This window comes from Girardinichthys multiradiatus, chromosome 15 (genome assembly GCF_021462225.1).
Source record: "Girardinichthys multiradiatus isolate DD_20200921_A chromosome 15, DD_fGirMul_XY1, whole genome shotgun sequence".
In the NCBI taxonomy this organism is placed as follows: Eukaryota; Metazoa; Chordata; class Actinopteri; order Cyprinodontiformes; family Goodeidae; genus Girardinichthys; species Girardinichthys multiradiatus.
Window position 1 is genome coordinate 5,155,326 of NC_061808.1, and position 22,828 is coordinate 5,178,153.

Below are 22,828 nucleotides of genomic sequence, written 5' to 3' on the forward strand. Positions count from 1 at the left end.
TGGTGTTGGTCCACTGTGTTTTATCAAGGGCAGGGTCAATGCAGCTAGCTATCAGGAGATTTTGGAGCACTTCATGCTTCCATCTGCTGAAAAGCTTTATGGAGATGAAGATTTCATTTTTCAACATGACCTGGCACCTGCTCACAGTGCATAAACCACTGGTAAATGGTTTACTGACCATGGTATCACTGTGCTCAATTGGCCTGCCAACTCTCCTGACCTGAACCCCATAGAGAATCTGTGGGATATTGTGAAGAGAACGTTGAGAGACTCAAGACCCAACACTCTGGATGAGCTAAAGGCCGCTATCGAAGCATCCTGGGCCTCCATAAGACCTCAGCAGTGCCACAGGCTGATTGCCTCCATGCCACGCCGCATTGAAGCAGTCATTTCTGCAAAAGGATTCCCGACCAAGTATTGAGTGCATAACTGTACATGATTATTTGAAGGTTGACGTTTTTTGTATTAAAAACACTTTTCTTTTATTGGTCGGATGAAATATGCTAATTTTGTGAGATAGGAATTTTGGGTTTTCATGAGCTGTATGCCACAATCATCCGTATTAAGACAATAAAAGACCTGAAATATTTCAGTTAGTGTGCAATGAATCTAAAATATATGAATGTTAAATTTTCATCATGACATTATGGAAAATAATGAACTTTATCACAATATGCTAATATTTTGAGAAGGACCTGTACTTGAAAATGTACAAAGCAGGTCTAGGAATGAAGTTTAATTTCTGAGCTTTTTTCCCTCTTCAAAACAAGAAGAAATTGTGATTATGGCTTAATATGCTTAGTTTGGGTAATATTAAATCTTGATCTAGAAATTTTAACCCTATACATGTATTTTTTCCTATTTTTACAACAGCTTCGCTTCAATATTGAGACAGCTTTTGAAAAACCTCTTTATTTTCCATATTTCGAGTTCTTTAACAACACTTTACTAACATACATTACCATTTGGACAAAGAAAAGTTGTTTTTTTTAAGCAGTTACAGTACAAGAAAGCATTGACAGTTACAATAAATACCCATAAACACCTGTGTACGACTTCCATTGATGCTTCACATTTGAAGAATATTCCAGTGGAAAACAGGCTTTCAAACAACTAGTATTGCTGGGACCATTACTGGTCGAAGCAGAACCACTAATATTAGTACTTAAAGAGATAACGTTTCTCATTAACATCATCACTGGTACCATGATGCAAAACCTTTTCATCCAAGCAACACAATATACACTTAATAAGCATAAAAATTATTTAAATTCCTTTAAAATAGTCCCACCATTGTCCACCAAATAGCTCAATTAAACAGAAATCTCCTAAGGTCTTCATAGTATGTCTTGAAAGCATGTTTCTGAAGCCGAGACTTGAGAAGTAGTAGTGAAACTTTAAAGCAGCATCTTAGAAACTAATTCTGAAATTGTAATCTAGTTCTATAATCTGGTTCTCCTGACATCTTTTTAATTAAGGATATTGTTACAGATTTTTAGGAAAGAACATGGAACTACTGCATTGCAGCTCTTGAAACTTTAAGCAGGTGGATTTATCTGCCAAGTACGGTGGCCAGGAGAGCCATTCTGATGTACATGCCGTTCTCAGCCTGGCGGAAATATGCAGCCCTAGGGTCTGTATCCACCTCCGGACTGATGGGACAAAAGGAAAAGAAAGTTAGTCTGGAAAGTCTTGCTTTTTAAATGTGTTGAACTGAACAGTAAAAAGAAACTCACCTTATTTCGTTGACCCTGGGTAGTGGATGCATCACCACCATTTTCTTTTTAGCAACGGTCATGATGTGAGGAGTGAGGATGAACTGACCGAAACACTGACAAAAAAACATTGTGAATTAAGGATCTTCATACCTCCTGCTTCTGTCCTGCATGTTTAAACCTAAAATCCAACTTACAGCCTTGTATTCGTCCTCAGATCCAAACCTTTCCTTCTGGATCCTTGTCATGTACAGGATGTCTGTCTCAGGCAGAGCTTCCTCGATACTGTCAAACTCCTCCTGTTACAAAAGTAATAATTAGTTCAGTGTGTTGGAAACCATGTCTGCAGTCCAGGTCCAGCTGTGTTGTTTTCCCACCTGCTTGATGCCCTTCGAGGCCACGAAGCTGATGATCTCTGCAGGCATGTGGAGGTTTCTAGGGGCCACATAGCGCAGAGTAATGCGGTACTGGGTCAGCAGCTTGGCCAGAGAGTGAACAGTGCGGCCATGTTTCAGGTCTCCAACCATCGTGATCTATCAGACAAACGGGTCATAATAGTTTCTGGCAGATGTTATGTTTCTCCTCCAGATTGGGATTTGAATTTTCGGGTTCTTACCGTCATGCCGTTGACTGTCCCAAGCTCCTCCCTGATGGTGAAGACGTCCAGCAGGGCCTGGGTGGGATGTTCCCCGACGCCATCACCTGCGTTGATCACTGGTTTACGGCAGTGACGGGATGCATTCTGTGTGACGTGGAGAGAACATTACAAAGTGAAAATACTAAACTGGGTAATCCCTCAGATCATCAGCAAACTCAAGCAGTTAGAAAGCAATCTGACTTGGATTTGTTTCAATTCAGCTTAATTAATATAGCGCCAATTCACAACACATCGTCTTGAGGCACTTTACAAATTCAATTCAATCAAATCATAAAGATTTCAAGCCAGGTTCATACATTCCAACTGATCCCAGCTATCAAACAGTTCAGTCAGATTCAGTTATTAATTCAAATTGGTTAAAAGTTTTTCTATCTAAGGAAACCCAGCAGATTGCATCCAGTCAGTGACTTGCAGCATTCACTCCTCCTGGATGAGCATGTAGAGACAGTGGACAGTCACTGGCGTTGACTTTGCAGCAATCCCTCATACTGAGCATGCATGTAGCGACAGTAGAGAGTAAAAACTCCCTTTTAACAGGAAGAAACCTCCATCAGAACCAGGCTCAGTATGAGCGGCCATCTGCCACGACCCACTGGGGGTTTGAGAGAACAGAGCAGAGACACAAAGAACTCTGAGCCGGTTTTAAAGTCTAGAGTATGAAAGGGAGCACATACTGGGAGCTGGTTCCACAGGAGAGGAGCCTGATAACTAAATGATTTGCCTCCCATTCTACTTCTAGAGACTCTAGGAACCACCAGTAAACCTGCAGTCTGAGAACAAAGTTCTCTGTTAGGAACATATGGAACAATCAGATCTCTGATGTATGATGGAGCTAGATCATTAAGGGCTTTATATGTGAGGAGGAGAATTTTAAATTATATTCTGGATTTAACAGGGAGCCAATGAAGGGAAGCGAAAATAGGAGAAATATGATCTCTCTTTTTAATTTTCATCAGAACTCTTGCTGCAGCATTTTGAATCAGCTGAAGGCTTTTGACTGCATTTTGTGGACATCCTGATAGTAAAGAATTACAATAGTCCAGCCTTGAAGTAACAAATGCATGGACTAGATTTTCAGCGTCACTCCTGGACAGGATATTTCTAATTTTGGTAATGTTCCGGAGATGAAAGTAGGAAATCCTAGAAACCTGTTTAATATGGGATTTAAATGACATGTCCTGGTCAAAAATAACACCAAGGTTTTTTACTTTATTATCGGACGTCAATTTAAAGCCATCCAGGTTAAGTGATTGACTAAGCAGTTTCTTTTTTAAAGACTCCGGTCCAAAGACGACAACTTCTGTCTTGTAAGAATTTAGAAGCAGAAAATTTAAAGTCATCCAAGTTTTTACGTCTTCAAGACATGCTTGTAGTCTATCTACCTGGTTGGGTTCATCAGGATTCATGGATAAGTAAAGCTGAGTGTCATCAGCGTAACAGTGACAATTTATCCTATGCTGCCTGATAATTTGACCTATTGGAAGCATATATATAGTAAAGAGAATTGGCCCAAGTACTGAACCCTGTGGTACTCCACAACTAACCCTGGAGTTTAAAGATAATTTATCATTTACATGAACAAACTGGAATCTGTCAGACAGATAAGATTTAAACCAGCCTAGCGCTGTTCCCCTGATCCCTACAGCATATTCCAGCCTTTTTAAGATAATATTATGGTCGACTGTATCAAATGCAGCACTGAGATCTAACAGAACCAGAACAGACACAAGTCCATTATCTGAGGCCATAAGAATATCATTAGTGACTTTCAGCAGAGCTGTTTCAGTGCTATGATGAGCTCTGAAACCTGACTGAAACTCTTCAAACAGGTCATTGCTGTATAAATGCTCACACATTTGATTAGCAACTATTTTCTCAAGATTTTTAGATAAGAATGGAAGATTGGATATAAGTCTGTAATTTTTCAAGTCATCTCGATCAAGCGAAGATTTCTTAAGTAAAGGTTTAATTACAGCTAACTTAAAAGCTTGTGGTTCTGATCCATTTACTAAAGATAGATTAATCATATCTAAAATGGGGCTGGTAATCAGAGGGAACACTTCCTTAAATAATTTGGTTGGGATTGGGTCTAACATACAAGTTGAAGGTTTAGATGAAGCTAATATTTCTGATAACTCAGGAAGCTCCACAGAATCAAAACAGTCCAAACACAAATCAGTTTGTACAGCTACCTCCAATGCTGTCTCACTTACTGAAATTTTATGATGATTTTATCTTTAATAGAATCAATTTTATTTAAACATTTAAAGCAACTGGGTTAGAAACAGGCACTGATTTATGAGAGCAACTCTAGGTCGTGTTTTGCAGCTACCAGGAAGAGGCAGTCCTTTGTCTTTGACTTCTGTTTGCCTAGAAGACACTTGCATAGCAAGAACTGAGTTGTAAGGGTCCATCAAAAAGAAAAACATGGTTAGGTATAAGTTAAACTCATTGCATTAACTTTTTTTCTAAAGTGCACATGGAGAATATAAAAAGTAATTAAAAGCTTCATAAGTGCCTTCTTGTCAGGTTTTTGAGAACCTGAGTAGGTCGATCCAGAAACCCACCTCCACAGCCCCAGGAGTCGGGTGCCTGAGCACCAGGACGTCAGCGTAGCAGCACATGGTCTGAACAGAATCTGCCAGCGACTCTCCCTTTTGGGAAGAAGAAGTGGAATCGCTGAAATGCACGACGGAGCCGCCCAGACGCTGCATGGCTGCTGCAAAGGAGCTGCTGGTTCGAGTGCTGACTTCATAAAACATGGATGCCATCACTTTACCCTGGATAGAAAGGGGCAAACGGACGTTCACAAGGAAAATGTGAATGTTAAGGAATTTTTTTGAAGTAACAGAATGGGTGTTTGGCATATTTTAGGGAATTACCAAGTTACCTTCAATATTTCCAGGCTTCGCTCCTTCTGAACCAACAACCGCAAAGTGTGGGCTACATTAAACAGGTGAGACATCTGACAAAGGAAAACACGGGAATTAAACAGAAAGAATTACAGTCACGCCTTTGTATCCTGCATAAAATGTTGTCATGGGGTACCTGCTCCTTGCTGAACTGGCTGACAGTCAAGATGTGCTGGCCCACCAGTGGGTGAAGCAGGGGAGACATCTGGAAGTGCGGCACCTGTGAGGGAGTCATTTGTTTGGACTCAGACAAGGGGGAGAGCAGCCTGGACAAAGGCGGAGGATGGCTGTATCCGTCAACAGAACTGTGGGGTGGGATCATGGTCAAATCTACAGAAATCAAACACATAACTTTCCATAAACAATGCAGCCAATAAAAAAAGGTTTCTACGTTTACTTTTAGTAATGTACCCATATTACCGAGTTTGTTAGATTACACTACAGACAACTCTGACAATGTCTTCAAGAAAGAGTTTTCAGGTTTTGTTTTACCAAAAGCAATTTCCACTGATTGGTGCACATTTTTATGTCAAAATTGCACATTTTTGAACTCAATTCGCTTATTTGGTCCACATATGAATGATCTGGTGTCAATACCGCAATAAAACTGCATAAAATCTACGGTTTCTTTAGATTTTTATAGCAAGCACTATGGATTTGGTCAGATATTAAATATGCAAAACCTGAAAGGACATTTGAATGGATAACTGAAAAATGACTGCATAGATATATAAAAGGATATATGGATGGAATGATACCAGAAAACCAGACATATACTAGACAAACGAATAGATGGTTGGATGAACAAATGGGAGGATGCATGGATGAATGGACAGGCAGGTGGATGAAGAAGAAAAGACAAATATTTTTTTTATACTTCTCCTGATTGAAAAACATTTTCCAATTTTCCAGATTATGTAGGAACCCTGATTTCCATATCAAAGACGGCTTGACCATGTTAAGGTATTATGGGCTTTGTAGTACCTGGTGGCAGTCCAGGATCAGAGGAACGGTGGAGTCTTGGTGGCAGCAGGAAACGGGACTCTCCTGGAACACGTCTCGGACTTGGAGCTCTGGTTCGAACAGGTACTTCGCGAGGAGGAGTTGGACGTGGTCGCTCTGGAGACTGATGAAACGGGAAAAACATTTTTAAGAAAAATTATCTCCAGATACAGGTTTACAGGTCAGGAATTAAACAGCCAGCAGGCTTTTCAAGTAATCTGAATACCAGTGGGGTGTCTTTAACAGGTTCAGCTGAGTGTATGGAAGCAGCAGACCAGGTTTTTACATCCTCGCCATAACCAGGAGGCACCAGAACCTGGAGAAGACATATTTGTTATATTAAATTCAATCAAACAGTCATAATAGATGTTGTGGAGCAGCAAGCCAACCTGTCCATCGATGTAGGCCACCTCTCCTCGGAGGACGACACGGAGAACTTTACCCTTCACTTTCAGACCTTGAAAAGGGGTCCACTTGGACTTGGTAAACTGCATGGCTTGAGGAATAACCCATTCTTGCTCCAAATCAACCTGAAAAACAACAGAACATTTAAGGTAGAAATACTTCAGATTGCATTTACAATGGGCGTCTTCACGCTTCCTGGTAAAGTCACAGCGTTTAATGACTGTACCTCCACATAGGTGTTTTCCTGGACAGGCAGGTTGAAAATCTTGCGGGGGTTATCATAAAGACGCCTGATGATGTCATCCAGAGTGAGACGTCCATCGCTGACGGCGGTCAGCAGCAGCGGCAGCATCGTTTCCAGGCCGGGGTAACCAGGAGGAGGAATTTCAGAGTTCTTCTCTTCTACTGAGTGAGGTGCTGTCAAGAACAGTAAATAAAACACATTGTAACTCAAGTTAAAATTTCTATTTTCTTTGGCCTAAAATGTGCGCTCACTAACCGTGATCCGTAGCAAAACAGTCTATAACGTCCAGGTTGTCCCACAGCGCCTCCATGTCCTCGCGAGTTCCCAGCATGGGTCGGACCTGTGCTCGTCCCGCTCCGATCTCTGCCACATTTTCTTCGCACAGGAAGAGGTGATGGGGAGCCACCTCACACGTCACCTGGATGCCCTTCTGCTTAGCGGCTCTGATGACCAGGATCTAGAAAACACCACATCAAAACCTCTAACTGTGTGGGCCCAAAGCAAAGATGGCAAATTTATAAATGTTAAGCAAACAGACAAACTATCAGTCTGCACCATCCAACTAAATAACATCAGTTCCTTGCCTCCTCCTTCTTGGCCACATGGCAGATATGGACCGGACGCTGGTAGAGCTGCGCCACCATCAGGATCGCAGCCACGGTTTGCTTCTCAGCATGAGCTACAATGGGCATCTGCTTGGGCCAGTTCTCAAAGTGCTGCCAACAGAACCAGGCAGTGTGGTTATTAGCTCCTCTAATGAGCCCAAGACAAATGGTTGTACACAGTCGCTCGGTGGTTAGCACAGTCTCCTCGAGCCAAGCAGGTTTAAATCTCCTGGATTTAAATCTCAGCTTGGATTTTTATTTAGAGTTTGCAAGTCTGCTTTCCCAGTACTTTTCTCGTACTACCACTTTACCCCCCCCCCCACTCTCCAAATATGCATTTTGGGTTAATTAGACACTCTAAACTGCCTTTTGGGATGTGTGTCCATATTCTCAGTTTTTAATGAGAAATTCCAGAATCAAGCCCATTAATGGCTTCAAAAGCATGACTTTTCTGGTTTTGGGTGTTTTGCAAAAAAAACTAAATAGCTTTAGCCATTAGCTGAAACACGTTAAAGCAACATGAAAAATAGTTTGGAGCTATTCAAAGGTCATATTCAACTCTTTAAAAGGATTTTCCAGACTTTACGTTCCATGGACATGGAAATTATGTTTTCTATGTCCTCACTTAACAAAATTCTGATGTCAGTCTCCATTAAAAGGCAAACAAATTTCTGTCACTTATTTTAAAATTATACCGTAGGAAGGTAACTTCAAGAAAGTTCTGTATATAAAATCTATGTATAAAATGTAAGAAAAATATTCTCATTGTTCTTTAAACATTAGTAACAGGAATGAACTAGTACAGCTTTGTTCTAGTAATACGGATTATTCAATGTGCTTTTAAACTGGAGTCACATTCAACAAGCTGCACTTGCACTCTTTATTAACCCAAAAAACGGGATATTTGTTTCTAACAATCAGCAGTATAAATCAGATAGTTTCTCATAATAATTATAGAAACTGTGTTTCTGAGTTTTAAGCACGTTGTTTAAAATAAAAGCACATTTTAAGCCTCGACAATGTCACATTTAAAGCTATTTTAAGGTTCTGCACAAACCCCGCAAACATATTTTAACAGACAGAGCCTATGAAAACTAAAGAGCTGAAAAGTGATTCATACAGGAAGAAACTTTCAGCAAATGTCTCTACATCTGGGATAATATGAGCAGATTTAGCCAACCTCCATCCACAGGGAGACATTGTCCATCTTGAGGGTGGAGTACGTGTCATTCAGGTACATCTTCAGACCTGCAGTCTGGGATGCGACGGATGGCAGAGTGGCAGCGTTGTCCGAAGCGGCACCAACATAAAGTGCGTAGTCACAGCGGCATCCCGCTTTAGCAAGCTGATGACAGATTACATGTTTATTAAGCACCTCAGTTAAGCATTATAAAACAGACTTATTGCAAAGACAGATCAATGAAATTATGTTTACATGCATTTTCCTAGACCTACTCATCAGGTAGTTCTGATCTGCAGGCATACCTTCTGTACCAGCGCCAGAGTGCTAGCATCTGTGACGGCTGGGGATGTGTTGGGCATCGCACACACCAGAGTTACGCCTCCTGCTAGAGCAGCGGCCGTGCCAGAGGAGAAGTCCTCCTTATGGTTGGCACCAGGTTCACGTAGGTGAACGTGGACATCGATTAAACCTGCAGTTCAACAAGAACCTAATTTTACCAACTAATTGGTTACAAAAAACTATTTCTGAACAAAATGTATTTACATATGAATTGAAAACAAAAGAAAGTGTTTTTTTTTTTAAACACACATATCCACACAGTTAAGTTCTGTTAGAAATTGAATTAGCAAAAATGATTAGAAACCAATCTGATTTGGAACCAACAAAACAAGACAACTGAATAGAGTTTTAGTTTTATTTGAGACTGAGGTTTCTTCCTGTTAAAGCGGATTTTCCCTCCATGGCTGGTTTTTCATTTGTGAATTATTTAGAAAAAACACTGCGTAGTCTGGGTATTCATGTCGAAGAAATGTTTGAAACAACTGAGATTTTACAATACAAACAGCTGGATGTTGGTTATATATATTTATTAAAGTTTATATATTGAGAAATAAATATGTTGAAAATGTTTTTAATTTTAATATTAAACTAATTAGCATTTATTACCACATAACACACAAAAGTAATGAAAACTGGTACTGTTGAGTACCGTTATCAATACCCAAGTACTGGGTATCGGTACCATATCATTTCAAATGTGAAAGGTACCCATCCCTACTTGTCGCAGATGGCTGCTCACACTGAGCCTGGTTCTGGTTCTGCTGGAGGTTTCTTCCTGTTAAAAGGGAGTTTTTTCCTCTCCACTGTCGCTACATGCATGCTCAGTATGAGGGATTGCTGCAAAGTCAACGCCAGTGACTGTCCACTGTCTCTACATGCTCATCCAGGAGGATTGAATGCTGCAAGTCACTGACTGGATGCAATCTGCTGGGTTTCCTTAGATAGAAAAACCTTATGTCCAATTTGAATAAATAACTAACTCTGACTGCACTGTTCAATGATTAGGATTAATTGGAATGTATGTACGTGACTTGAAATCGGTATAATTCAACTGAATTTTGTCAAGTGCCTTGAGACGACGTGTGTTGTGAAATGGCGCTATTAAAATAAGAATTGAATTTGCGGGAAAAAAGAAAAAGAGGAAACAGAAAAAATGCAGAGGAAGAAGATGGACAGGGATTCTGACTGCAATCCCAAAAGTTTTTCTTTACCGTCTAAATAATGTGAATAGTAGTATTTATTCTGTCTCCAATATTTCTAAATTAAGAAACAAAAAAGAAAACAAATCTCTGAAAACAGGTACTTGTGATTTTCTGGTCACTTTAGTTTTATCCCCATCATTGCATTTTTCCTCCATTTCCCATGAGCTTTAGCTTTTTGATGCCACTAGATATAAGACATGCAGAGTGTGAATGCATGCCACTTATACTGCGGTATCCAACCAATACAGTGAAACAGTCCTCTGCAACTGCGATGCTGCAAACGCTGACATTGCAATTACAACTCTGACTGGATATACAGTGTAGCTTTAGACAAAATAAATTGAAACTAAAGACTCAGTGCCGTCAGACGTAGTGATATGTCCTAATGTGTCCTTCCAAACACTGTTCTCCATGTTTCAGCTGCAGACAACGCCAGCTTATTTAGTAGAAATAAAACCCTACTAGAGTAAAATAACTGCTGCCACTGTTAGGCACTAACTCACCAGGCAGACGGACGAGAGTTTGGGACGTCATGCAGTCAATGTCAGTTTTCACAGGAGGAGAGCAACCAATCTGCCGAAGAGCCTGTGAACAGGTCCCTCACGTGAGTATTTGAAATCCAACAGGTTTTACAAAGATCACATGAAAACACGCCAAGTTACCTGAACAAAGAGCTTGGTGCACTTGATGTCGATGATGAGTGGAACAGAATAATCCACAGCCATTCGTCTGGTCCTGTAACCCTTCGTGACAAAGGAGGACAGCCTTCGACCACCACTGTTCCTCATAGAGAGGTTAATGACCAGATCGAAGTGGTTGTCCTCCAGGTAGTTCATGATGCTGCGCTGCCTCTCTTTAGTGGGACCTTCACTGTCATCAACCTCAAACGGCCAATCTATCGCAGTCACCTGGAGACAAGGGGTTGAGGTCACACAAATAACATCCAAGACATGTTAATAAGATATTTATTTAATGTTTTTTACATGAGTAGGTTCCTATTGATTAAATAGTACAACTCTGCCACCTGCTGATCTAAACTGGTATCTGCAGTGGTGCATTTCAAATGTTTAGGCTCCTCAGAAAACTACTGATTTACATATTATAGCTTATAAACTGCGTGGATCGTCAACTTATTTATTAAAATGCACATCTCATATATAGTTTGTAGTCTGAAATGACACTGGTCCACATTTTGTTTCTTTAAATTGGTATATGAAAGTCTTCTAGCACATGATTCAACGGACAACACACCCAAGGACAAATTCCAAGCAGAGACCTTTTTGAAACGGTATCGGTTTCACATTTAAAGAAACATAGAGGCATAGATAGCTCTTAAACTGCCATTATTTGTTATTTTGAAGTTAAACATCAATCCAAAACACTAATCAATTAAATTTCATTGAGAAACATCTTGCCCTCGTCTTATATCCCATACTTTAAGTGTCAAACTGATTTGATTGCTTGGTTGATGAGGCCACCTTCTACAGTTAGCTTCAGTGTAAATCTAGTTGGTTAGGAGCCTGTGTTAACGTGCAGTTTTAGCTGGTGATTCCTTCAACTATTGTGTTGAAGAAAAACAGAAACTGGGTACTACCATGACTCCGTGTTCTGTGTAGTAGTCAGCCGTTCCCAGACTGGCGTACAGGTCATATCCCAGAGACTCCAGAGCCTTCACAGTGGGCAGCAGCTCGCTCTTGTTCTAAAGCCACACAATGCAAGGAGAACAGCCTAAGTAAATGTGTAAAAGGAGAACAATTTCACAAAATTGCAGTCTTAACTGCGGAGAGATACAAAGAGCTCCAGCTCCTCGTCCAATCTGCACCCTGGGCCATAGCTAAAAAGTTGCTTTATCATCGCTTTCTTTTCTGTACATGCAGTCAGTTGTTTGAACTCAAACCATGTTATAGACATTTTATTCCAGCTTTGTCTCTGGAGATCATTTTATTAGATAATGACAGATTTATTCGTATAATGTGGGCAGTTTATTTCTACTTGGTTCAATCATCAAAAATAGGTTAAACTCAACCTGTCGCCACAACTTTAAATTGAAAGGTATGTTCTCCCAGATGAGACCCTGTCAAAAATATTGAGCTTGATGTTACTAAAATATCTGGGTCATAACCTTATAGCTGCCGATGGAGAGCAGGATGTTCTTCTTGGGGATCTTGAAGCCTGTGGAGAGCATGGCTTTGAGGTAAGCCTCATATCTGTTCTCCCCAAAGCAGGCGACTTCTCCGGTGCTGGTCATCTCCACCCCAAGCACCACATCAGCCCCAGCGAGCCGAGAGAAGGAGAACTGGGGAACCTGGAGAACGGATGGTTATTGTTTTAACAGGTGAAAAAGTGGGGAATCATACATGGTCCGAGTCGGATTATTTACCTTAACTCCCACAATCCCTTTCCCACGCATTAGACCCACTGGCTCTACATCCACCTCCATGATGACTTGAGTTGCAAGAGCAACAAGATCCACGCCCAGAGTCTTTGATACAAAAGGAAAGGAGCGGGAAACTCGAACGTTGCATTCAATCACCTTCAGCAGGTCATCCTTTAAAATAAAGCACATCACCATAACAATAAAATATTTTTCTCATCATTCAAATAATCTGCCAATAATAAGCTAAGCCACATTATCATTTCTGCTGACGACAATCAAGTGTAATCAATTTTCTCAGTTTCAAAGTCGTTGGTTTGGTTCATGTAGATGTAAAAATTAAGAATTATTAGCCATGCTACTGAAAACCGTCTGTAAACAGACAAAAATCTGTGCATTTATTATTTTGACAAAAAGCCCAAACCGGTCTTACCTTGGCAATCAGCTGCAGGTTAAAGGGTCCGGTGACCTGCAGCTCCTGGCCAATGGAGTGAACTATCATCATGATCCTTTCAATAGTTTTCTGATTTAGATCCTGAGGAGGAGTCACCAAAGTGGCATCGCCAGAGTGCACACCAGCATTCTCCACGTGTTCAGAAATCGCAATGGCCATCACTATCCCGTCACAGGCCACCGCATCCACATCTATCTCCTGGTAAACAAAACAAAAAAATAAGAATTTTACAGAATTATTTGACGTTTACTTTGGCAATACTGACTGATTTCATGACAAGAAGTGGTTGTGATTGCTAACTCATGATGCTTTTACTCACCTTTGCTTCTTGAATGAATTTAGAGATAACAACAGGATATTCTTTGGACACGGCTACAGCGCTGGTCAGGTATTTCTCAAGGTCGCTGTTACTGTACGCGACGTTCATGGCCGCTCCACTGAGGACGTAGGAGGGACGGACCAGGCAGGGATATCCGACCGTCTCACAAAACTTCACAGCAGACTGCAGGAGGAAGAAAAGAACAAGTGAAAACTGGGCAACACACTAAGTAAGAGCCGATTATCTGTCAAACCTGCTGTACCTCAGTGTCTGAAAGCTCCTTCCACTGAGGCTGGCTGATCCCGATGGTGTCCAGCATTCTGGAGAACTTGAACCTGTTCTCTGCATTATCGATGAACTCAGGTGAAGTCCCCAGGATGCGACACTGCTGGCGATGCAGCGACATCGCTATGTTGTTGGGCAGCTGACCTCCCATGGAGAGGATGATCCCCTCTGGGTTTTCTCTCTCATAAATATCCATCACCACCTAACAAGCAGAAAAACATGTTTATTTCTCAAAATGTCTTTTAGGATCTGTGCCATCCAAAGAGCATAGCACGGTAAGACTCAAGTTAAAGCTTCTACAGGCAGCTTACCTCAAAGGAGATCTCATCAAAGTAGAGGCGGTCACACATGTCATAGTCTGTACTGACTGTCTCAGGGTTGTAGTTCACCATGATGGTCTTGTAACCCATCTGTGAATAATTGGACATCGTATGCAGTTTAAATATTTTTGGTGTAGCGGTTGGGAAATTATCATGCATCTCTGAGCATTAAGATCGTTATAAAGCTGGAATTTATGCTTAGATTTAAAGAAAAACAACTGTGAAGGAGATTTCTTTAAAACTGCGCGAGATCTTGAAGATCTATGAGCGTACCTTCCGGAGCTCTGTGATGCATCCGACCGCACACCAGTCAAACTCCACGCTGCTGCCAATGCGGTACACGCCCGAGCCGATGACCATAACATGCTGCTCGTTGAAGCTCAGGTCGTTCTCGGTGCCATGGTAGGTCAGGTACAGGTAGTTGGTGTGGGCAGACCACTCAGCTGCCACGGTGTCTATCTGCTTCACCACTGGCAGGATGGAGTAATCGTGACGCAGCTTTCTAACTGCCAGCTCCGTACTATGAGACAGGAAAATGTGTTGCCAAATCAGTGTTCCAATCAGATTCTAAGCAAATCTAATTATGTCAATGTAGGTCTAAGCACTGAGTTCTACCTACCTCTGAATGGCCATTGCTATCTGCTTGTCTGAGAAGCCCAGCTGTTTTGCCTTACACATCACCTCTATGGGTATGTTGCTCTCAACCTGGATTTATTTGGAAGAAGAAAATTCAGAATAAAATCTGTTTCTAACCTAAACTCGTAACAGCCTAACATTTTACCTGGCTGTAGTCCTCCAGCCGTCGCTCGTGGTCAGCAATGTTTTTCATTTTGTGCAGGAACCAACGGTCGATCTTTGTCAGCTCGTACAGCTGGTCCACTGTGTACCCGGCTTTGAATGCAGACGCCAAAACAAAGATACGCTTATCGGTGGGAGTCTGCAGCTCCTGCAGGGAAGAGAGGGGAAAGAGATTACAGCCTAAACCAAAACTAATACGTAGCCAGAAAATCTGTTCAGGTACATTGTGTGACGTTTGGACACCGTCCAGAGCAGCATTTCCTGCTGCCTTTTTGCAATTTGATGGACCATAAATGATACAGAGCCTGCTTATAGTTTGCCAAAACATTGCAAAAATGCACATTATTCAGACACAAATATAACAGGACAAATATCAGCAATGACATCCTGTGCGTACCCCTTATGGAATCAGCCACACGTAGAGAACAATACGTTTTTTAGGCATTAGTAAAATGCTCTTTAATAAGGTAGCAAATCAAAGTATGGTGATGGCTCAGCTGTACGTGTCATCTGTGTGTCCAGGTATAAAATCACACAGAAATAACACTTCAGCTCTGTTTTTAATAGCATTAATATAATTAAAACAAGCAATTCTACAAAAAGATACAAAAAGGCTGAGCATGAAGACATCTAGACACATCAGTATGCTATTGTCCATCTGGGGTACAAGTCTTGCTTTTTACATTAACATATTTAACAGTTTAATGGTTTTTTTTTTAGCACCAACTGTCAAGACGGTGCTATATCTGTGCAGTCTACGTTTGTGTTTAATAAACCATAAAACTGGATATATGAGACTGACCATCTGGACAGCTATGAGAAAGGTTTAAAAGATTCTGGAATATTTATGTAAAGCAGCAACTCCAGCTGCAGTCTCAGGCAATCAGGAAACCACGTGGTAAACCAGAGAGGCTCCACAAACCTTCTCAGAGACGGGCTTGATGGTGTGGTCAAAGCCAACACAGTTCTCATCCACCATCCTGAGAGCTTTCTGAAAGGCCTCCTCAAAGTTGCGGCCGATGGCCATCACCTCCCCTGTGGAGACAACATTTCAGAAAAGTTCAGACTACTTCAAACTCAGAGTGATGGGACAAGATATTGCTACTGTCTTACCAACGCTCTTCATTGAGCTGCCAATCTTGGTAGAAACCCTCAAGAACTTGCTGAGATCCCATCGAGGCACCTTCACCACACAGTAGTCCAAACTGGGCTCAAAGTTTGCTGTGGTTGAGTTGGTGACAGAATTTCTAGAGGAAAATTAAAGATAATCTATAACAAAAATCAAACCAGAAGCAGTAAACAGTAGAGGTGGAGGACCTTGTTGCCTATTATTAGTTGGAATACATACTTGAGTTGTGGCAGCGGGATTCCCAGGCCCAGTTTAGCTGCCACATATGCCAAAGGATAACCAGTTGCTTTACTGGCCAGCGCAGAGCTCCGTGACAGGCGAGCATTCACCTCAATGATGTAGTACTGCAGAAAGAGCATTCAGGATCACAACTATGCACACATGCTTAAATGGGTAGAAGGTTGTATAAACCAGAGAAACAATTTAGTGTACCTGATCAGATTCTGGATTCAAAGCATACTGGATATTACACTCTCCAACGATGCCGAGGTGCCGGATAACTTTGATAGCCGTGCATCTCAGCATGTTGTACTCGTAGTCATTTAGTGTCTGACTGGGAGCCACCACGATGGATTCCCCTGTATGGATGCCTAGTGGGTCAATGTTCTCCATGTTACACACCTGAACAACAGCAGGAAGACAAAGTTGCAGAAAAAGTTTTTTCCAGGTAAAATAAATCTTTCGTATTCATTGTGACACTACTCACAGTGATACAGTTGTCATACGCGTCTCGGACCACCTCGTACTCGATCTCCTTCCAACCTTTGAGGGATTTGTCTACAAGGACCTGAGAGGTGTGAGCAAAGGCCGATGTTACCAAGGTGACGAGTTCCTCTCTGTTGTTGGCAAAGCCTGAGCCCAGACCGCCGAGGGCGAACGCAGAACGGACCAGGACCGGGTATCCCAGGCGCTCAGCAGCAGCAACTGCCTGGATCAAAAATTACACACGAATATGACACGATCATCAAGTCAAAACTTTTCAAGTTTCTGCAGTTTTCCAGCCCTTTTTGGCACATTTTAACTGCAAAAGTGAGGTTTAAATCAGTCCAAATGTAGAGGCTGTATATTCAAGAAGAAAAGAAATTAAATGGATGGATGAATGGATGAAAAGTGGATCAACACATGGTTGGTAGAATAGATAATGGACGGGCAAGCGGAAGGATGATAAATGGACAACTTTTAGACAATATAGTCTAGAAAAACTAATATTTTTTTATAATATTTTCTGTTCCCCACACTTACCCAGACCTGGAAAATGTTTTAATTTTAAATCCAACCCATACTTTCCCAGACTATGCGCTGGTATGAACATCAGAACCAAAAATAAAAACACACAGTAAAGATTTTATTTTTCAAAGAATCCTCCTCTTCACCTGCTCCACTGAAAGAGCCGCTTCACTGGGAGCAACATGCTCATTGATCTCCTCCATTTTCTCCACGAAGATCTTCCTGTCCTCAGTCATCTCGATGGAGGCGACCGGCGTTCCCAGAACCCTCACTTTGTACTTCTCCAGGACACCCATCTTAGTAAGCTCCACACCACAATTCAGAGCAGTCTGCCCTCCGAACGTCAGCAGAACCCCATCCGGACGCTCATTTTTGATCACCTGGCACAACAAATTGAGAGCACCCACAGCATTTAATATCACTGTTTTCTTCTCTTTAATCTGATGTTTGGCCAATCAAGAGGAGACAATGCAGAGACATCACACCTGAGTCACATAAGCTGGTGTAATCGGCAGAAAGTAGACTTTGTCAGCGAGACCTTTGGATGTCTGTACAGTGGCGATGTTGGGATTGATCAACACAGTCTGGACATTCTCCTCCTTCAGAGCCTTAATAGCCTGGAGAGCAGAGTTGAAATTAACACTTATATAAAAAATAATAAAATAAATTTACATTTATTCTTGGAGGGTTTTTTTTTTTTTGCTGTGTATTTTAAAATGAATTTATAGGGAGCCGTTTTCTGATCTCAGACCTGTGATCCAGAGTAGTCAAACTCTCCAGCTTGGCCAATGGAGAGTCCTCCAGAGCCCAGGATGAGGACTTTCTTGGGCCTGACAACCTCCTCAGTCTTTGGAGAACCAGAATATGTGAGATGATCCATCAAACGCTGCTTAACTGGGGAAAAAAAAGAGATGAATTGCTTTTAAATACAGTGAAATAAAAATAAATGCACAGGTTTTTCAGAACACCAGTCAAAATGTTTCATAGTGATTAAAGCTATTTGACCTTTGAAATCTCTGGTCTGTTAAATGTTGCATAAATTGGCCTTTAAAATGCATTAGAGTGGGAGGAAAACTAATTACCAGATTTGGCCCTGTTGCCCTCTCTGTAGTCTTTGACTGTGCCGAGGAAAACATCAAACAAGCTGACCAGATCTGTGGGTCCGGCCATGTGCTCGGGGTGGAACTGAACACTGGAGGATCAGAGCATCTTATTCAGATAAACTCACGTTCCTGTGAATCTTCAGGTAACTCTGTCTCTCAAGCTCTTACCTGAACAAAGGTTTCATATTGTGCACAATGCCCTCACTGGTGTGGTCGTTGGCGTTGGTAAACAGAACGTCCCAGTCGTCCGGCAGGGTGTCTGGGTCGACGGCGAAGCCGTGGTTCTGACTGGTGATGAAGCAGCGATCCGTTCCATTATGGATGCACGGCTGGTTGTGGCCACGGTTACCATACCTGAGATAAAAAAACAAAGACATTTTTTTATGCAAAACAACCAAGATGCACAATTTATTCAGTTTTACTTGTAGGCATAAAAAGCCTTTCAGTTTCAGTGTTTTGGGAGGGCATAAATAATATTCTTATGGGTAGTAGTAGAGGTGTTAGCAATTATATTAGTTTTTAATAAAAACTATTTTGTATTATTATTATTAAGACATTTTGAATGAACTACATGCAAACTAACTTATCTCACCTTGCTCTATGTATGGCTTCTACTGTAAATTAGTTTTATTTTTCATTTTACTTTTTCAATTCTGCTTAAAAGCATAAAAATATTTTATAAAATGACATTCTGTTTAATCCTGATTCTCTTATTTTCTAATCCCTGGGAATGTTAAATGTATTATTTTTGTGTAGAATTTTGCTAAATTTAAAGGAAAAATATGAATTTCTACCATGAGAATCGACCACAAAAATGTCAAGCACCAAAGGCAAATATTTACAATTTTATATTATTTTTATCCACTTTAATTCCCCATTAGACTTTTTTTTATAGGAAACCATATGGTTAAAAAACAGGAAGAAACGCCCTGTACGGCTGTAGTTTGTTACAATAAATCCAAGAAACATTTTCAAGAAATGATCTGTCAATAACATTCCAGTAAGCAGTGGGAACGGATGCTGTCCTGATAAAAGCTCCCAAACAGCAGGCTCTCTAATCTCGGTTAGATGTGCTTTTGAGGTTCAGGGTCACTGGGTTTATGTTCCAGCTTCTGGTCGGTCCAAATCTCCAAAGCTCATTCAGGAGATGTCAGACTGCTGAGGACAGCAAAACCTGCCTTTCGCCGCCTAACTGCCCCAAACAAAGAGTGAGAATGTGAAAATGAAGCTGGAGGATTATGGGAACCTTCCCTGGATCAGGTCACTTGGCAGATATTTCTGTCTTGCTTTAGAAATCTTCTAAAAACTATAAGAGCGTCCAACAAAAAAGGCTTATAATTTAATCATGTTTGACTGTGTTATAGACTTTATTCATCTTTTCTTCAGACTTTAGTAAAGTGTTATAATTTTAGACCTGGAATCAATAGGTTAGCTTTTTAGTCCATGCAAATGTGCAGTTAATAATTGAGGCAACTCACTTCATCTTGTAGGTTTTTGCTCCAATGACCAAAGAGAGCAGCTGATGTCCGAGGCAGATCCCAAAAACCGGCTTTGGCTGATTCACACAGACCACCTTCCTAACGTTGTTGATGGTGGCCTGACAGAACTGGGGGTCACCGGGACCATTACTGATGAACAAACCATCAAAATCTGGGGAAAGCAATAAAATTGTTACCAAAGACAAAAGTTGCCTTCATTAAACCTTAATAGACAACTAATTTCTCCAGATTATGAGACTTAAATCTCTAAGCATCAGGAATAGTTTAAGAAAATTCTCCCAACTATGCTTCTTTTCCACAACTAAAACAATATTTAACTCTTCTTAAGAGAACCCAATCAGAAAAAAACCGGACCAATCTGCCCAAAAATAAGTTTACAGTGGGAACTACCGACCGTTGGTGTCCAGTGGGTGGTCCCAAGGTACCACAGTAACACAGACTCCTCTCCGAGCAAGGCACCGGATCTGATTATACTTGATGCCACAGTCAACTGCCGTAATTCGCAAACTACCACTTGGGTTGAACACTCTTGGTTCCTGAGGACAATGAGAGCAGAAATAACATCAACTGTACCATCAGTAGCTAAAAGCATGTGCAAGGAATTTCTTTTTTAAACAACCCTGAGCAAAATATTGATTCATTTGGTTCTCAGCCAGGTACAAACATTTTGGTCATAATATAAATGCAGTTTCAGTGTGCAGATAAAACGCAGGAGTCTATTGTTCTTGACATATGACTGAACTCACTGCAAGGATCCAGTCTCACTATGTGAACAAACGTACTTGTTATGTTACTATAAATGTGGCACCATACCCTCCGAACTTATTGGTACCCCTGGTAAAAATGTGTAAACATTCTGTCTTAGTTACCTTCATAGACACCTCTTGGACAAGGTTCCTCTGAACTGGGTTATCAAAGGGAACACTGTCCTCAGGAGTCCCATCTACAACCAGTTTCCCCAGCATGGTTCCCTTCTCCCTGATCTTTTTAGTTAGACAGCGAGTGTCGATACCTGGAAAGAAGGAAAAAAGACTTTAAATGTCATATTCTCCATTACAGACTGAAATACATCTCTTTAAATAAAGGTTTTCTGACCCTGTAACCCGGGAATGCCATGCTCTTTGAGCCACTGGTCGAGTGACTTTACTGAACTCCAGTGACTAGGATTCTCCGACAACTCTCCAATAATCAGAGCTGCTGCGTGAATCTTGGAAGATTCAAACCACTGAAGAAAACCACACAAAAACAAAAATCTTATGGCGTTTTCAGCCCACTTAAAGCCCCCTTCAGTTTACCAATATATGACATCTGATCTCACTTTGATTTCAAATAACTGCTTACCTGGCTAAGTCCAAACTCTCCCTCTTTATCGTTTGGTACTCCATAGTTGCCAATGAGAGGGTAAGTGAGAGTCAGCAGCTGGCAGTGGTAGGAGGGGTCTGTAAGAGCCTCAGGGTAGCCCACCATGCCGGTCTGGAACACTAGACAAACAAAACAGTCCTCAGGAAACCACAAAACTTCATCTGTATCACCCATTTCTGTGAACAGGGTCAAAGTACTGGCTCAGGTCTTCTTTTTAATTCATTTCCAAAGAACCATAAAGATTTATTTTTCAGAAATGTGGTCTTGATAAGTAATTCATCTGAAGTGCAAGGCTTTTGAATCTCTGTCTTTCAGAGGCTGTCAGCAAAGCGATGGAGATGTGGATTTGAAACATCTCCATCTGGTCTCAGGGAAAAAATACAGAGAAGCTGCTGCTTCAACCAGTTTATTTCATCTTCATACCCAAAGAAAGGGTTAGGCAAAAACAAGCATACTGGAGTAGATTAGAACATTCTAACTATTGGGATTTTACAACCATAAAAATGGAAACAAAAACATTGTTTTGAATCTAGATTGCCACAAGAATGTTGTCTTTATTGACGAAAAAACTAGAAACGTGGCTGGAGTTGAATAAAATGATCTAATCTGAAAATCTCACATCTTTGTCAAGATGCTTTCATTGCAGCATAATTTAGCAGTGGAGACTTGTTGACAGAAGCTTGGACTTTTTTTTACCACGCATGCTGAAGAAACAATTCGAGTTCATTTTTCACTGATTAAATTGAATTTGACAACACAAGTGTGCTGTAGATAACAGACAAGTTATCAGAGTCTGGCGCTAAACAACTAGGATCTGCCAATAAGAGTAAGAGAGAGTCAGCAGCTGACAACCAGAAGCTTGCGAGATATTTATATATATTTAACAGAGACAAAGAAGTGGTTTTTTATGAATAACAGGTGGGTTGTAATTTAAAATTACTTACCAACTTCTCCCGAAACTGACACATTCGCACCAAAAAGTCGGCCCCTAAATCTTTCTCCATCTTCCAGAATCAAAACAGCCATAATTTCCATTTTCCGGTCAAAAAAATGTAAAGCTAACCACGAATTTGCAGTTTAAAGAACGGATCCCCCCCCCCACGTGAAGCTTTCGCCACACAACAAGCGGGATGCAAAAAAATGCAGCTAAAGACGAGCTTTGAGACTCCAAAAAAAGGTTAGCTAGGAGCGATGTCGGGTTTTCCGCGTCACTGGGAGAGAAATAAACAAGAAAGAAGCTCAGTTACGGTAGTCCGGCGGGAAAACGAGCGAGGAAGATACAAGAAAGGTGTTCCACACGCGCCGCCAGCAGCGTGGAAGTCGACCCGCGGCGTGGACCTAAACGTTCGAGGATAAACGGAATCGGCACTTCCGGTGAGAGTTTTCAAAGTAAAATCGAAGTTGTGAAAAGACGAAAGCAAACTGAATGGATCAAATTAGATTTAAGAAAACAAAACTGATGTTCCACTCAATACAACGTCTGAACAGTGTTACTGTAGCACTCACAGATCCTACTGTTAGATCTTGCCAGCAGACATCCAGAGTACACCCACAAGATTGGATTTGACCTTAACCCCTTCACATTTTTTATCAAATAAAATGGAAATAAATACCAATGGTCATTTATTTATTGATGTGTCTGCAGTTACATTGTCAAGGAATTGTGTGTCTGCCACAGACACAAGCAGCATAA

The 22,828-nt window shown here is 41.1% G+C and overlaps 1 protein-coding gene across 2 annotated transcripts; it reads right to left on the bottom strand.

The window, feature by feature from the left end:
• Positions 1 to 896: 896 nt before the first annotated feature.
• Positions 897 to 22,485, bottom strand: cad (carbamoyl-phosphate synthetase 2, aspartate transcarbamylase, and dihydroorotase). Of its 2 annotated transcripts, XM_047388421.1 has the most exons (44): positions 22,080 to 22,483; positions 21,115 to 21,254; positions 20,869 to 20,998; positions 20,643 to 20,785; positions 20,168 to 20,309; positions 19,753 to 19,924; positions 18,443 to 18,628; positions 18,254 to 18,363; positions 17,923 to 18,065; positions 17,657 to 17,788; positions 17,318 to 17,551; positions 16,651 to 16,872; positions 16,377 to 16,565; positions 16,164 to 16,288; positions 15,929 to 16,062; positions 15,738 to 15,850; positions 14,799 to 14,963; positions 14,637 to 14,722; positions 14,291 to 14,537; positions 14,009 to 14,107; positions 13,675 to 13,899; positions 13,413 to 13,595; positions 13,073 to 13,291; positions 12,646 to 12,813; positions 12,388 to 12,570; positions 11,860 to 11,964; positions 10,928 to 11,173; positions 10,769 to 10,850; positions 9,027 to 9,193; positions 8,722 to 8,886; positions 7,521 to 7,652; positions 7,192 to 7,393; positions 6,919 to 7,109; positions 6,677 to 6,817; positions 6,514 to 6,603; positions 6,270 to 6,411; positions 5,422 to 5,615; positions 5,264 to 5,338; positions 4,941 to 5,153; positions 2,332 to 2,457; positions 2,093 to 2,248; positions 1,913 to 2,014; positions 1,737 to 1,831; positions 897 to 1,652 (listed from the first exon to the last, which is right to left on the bottom strand). In XM_047388421.1, the coding sequence occupies exons 1-44, from the start codon at positions 22,168 to 22,170 to the stop codon at positions 1,553 to 1,555; spliced, it is 6,705 nt and encodes a 2,234-aa protein (XP_047244377.1). In that variant the 5' UTR covers positions 22,171 to 22,483; the 3' UTR covers positions 897 to 1,552. The 2 variants fall into 2 exon arrangements, 1 of the variants encoding a protein (XP_047244377.1); XR_007041825.1 differs by lacking the exons at positions 897 to 1,652; positions 1,737 to 1,831; positions 1,913 to 2,014; ... (1 more) ...; positions 2,332 to 2,457; positions 4,941 to 5,153 and having other exon boundaries at positions 5,422 to 5,590; positions 22,080 to 22,485.
• Between the last annotated feature and the right edge of the window lie 343 nt (positions 22,486 to 22,828).

Coding starts and splice junctions, on each gene's coding strand:
- cad (XM_047388421.1), bottom strand. CDS start 22,170: ATGGAAATTATGGCTGTTTTGATTCTGGAAGATGGAGAAAGATTTAGG. Junction 16,289..16,376: donor TGAATCCAGAATCTGATCAG/GTACACTAAATT, acceptor CTCTTTCTGCAG/TACTACATCATTGAGGTGAA. Junction 12,814..13,072: donor ACCTGCAGCTGATTGCCAAG/GTAAGACCGGTT, acceptor TTTATTTTAAAG/GATGACCTGCTGAAGGTGAT.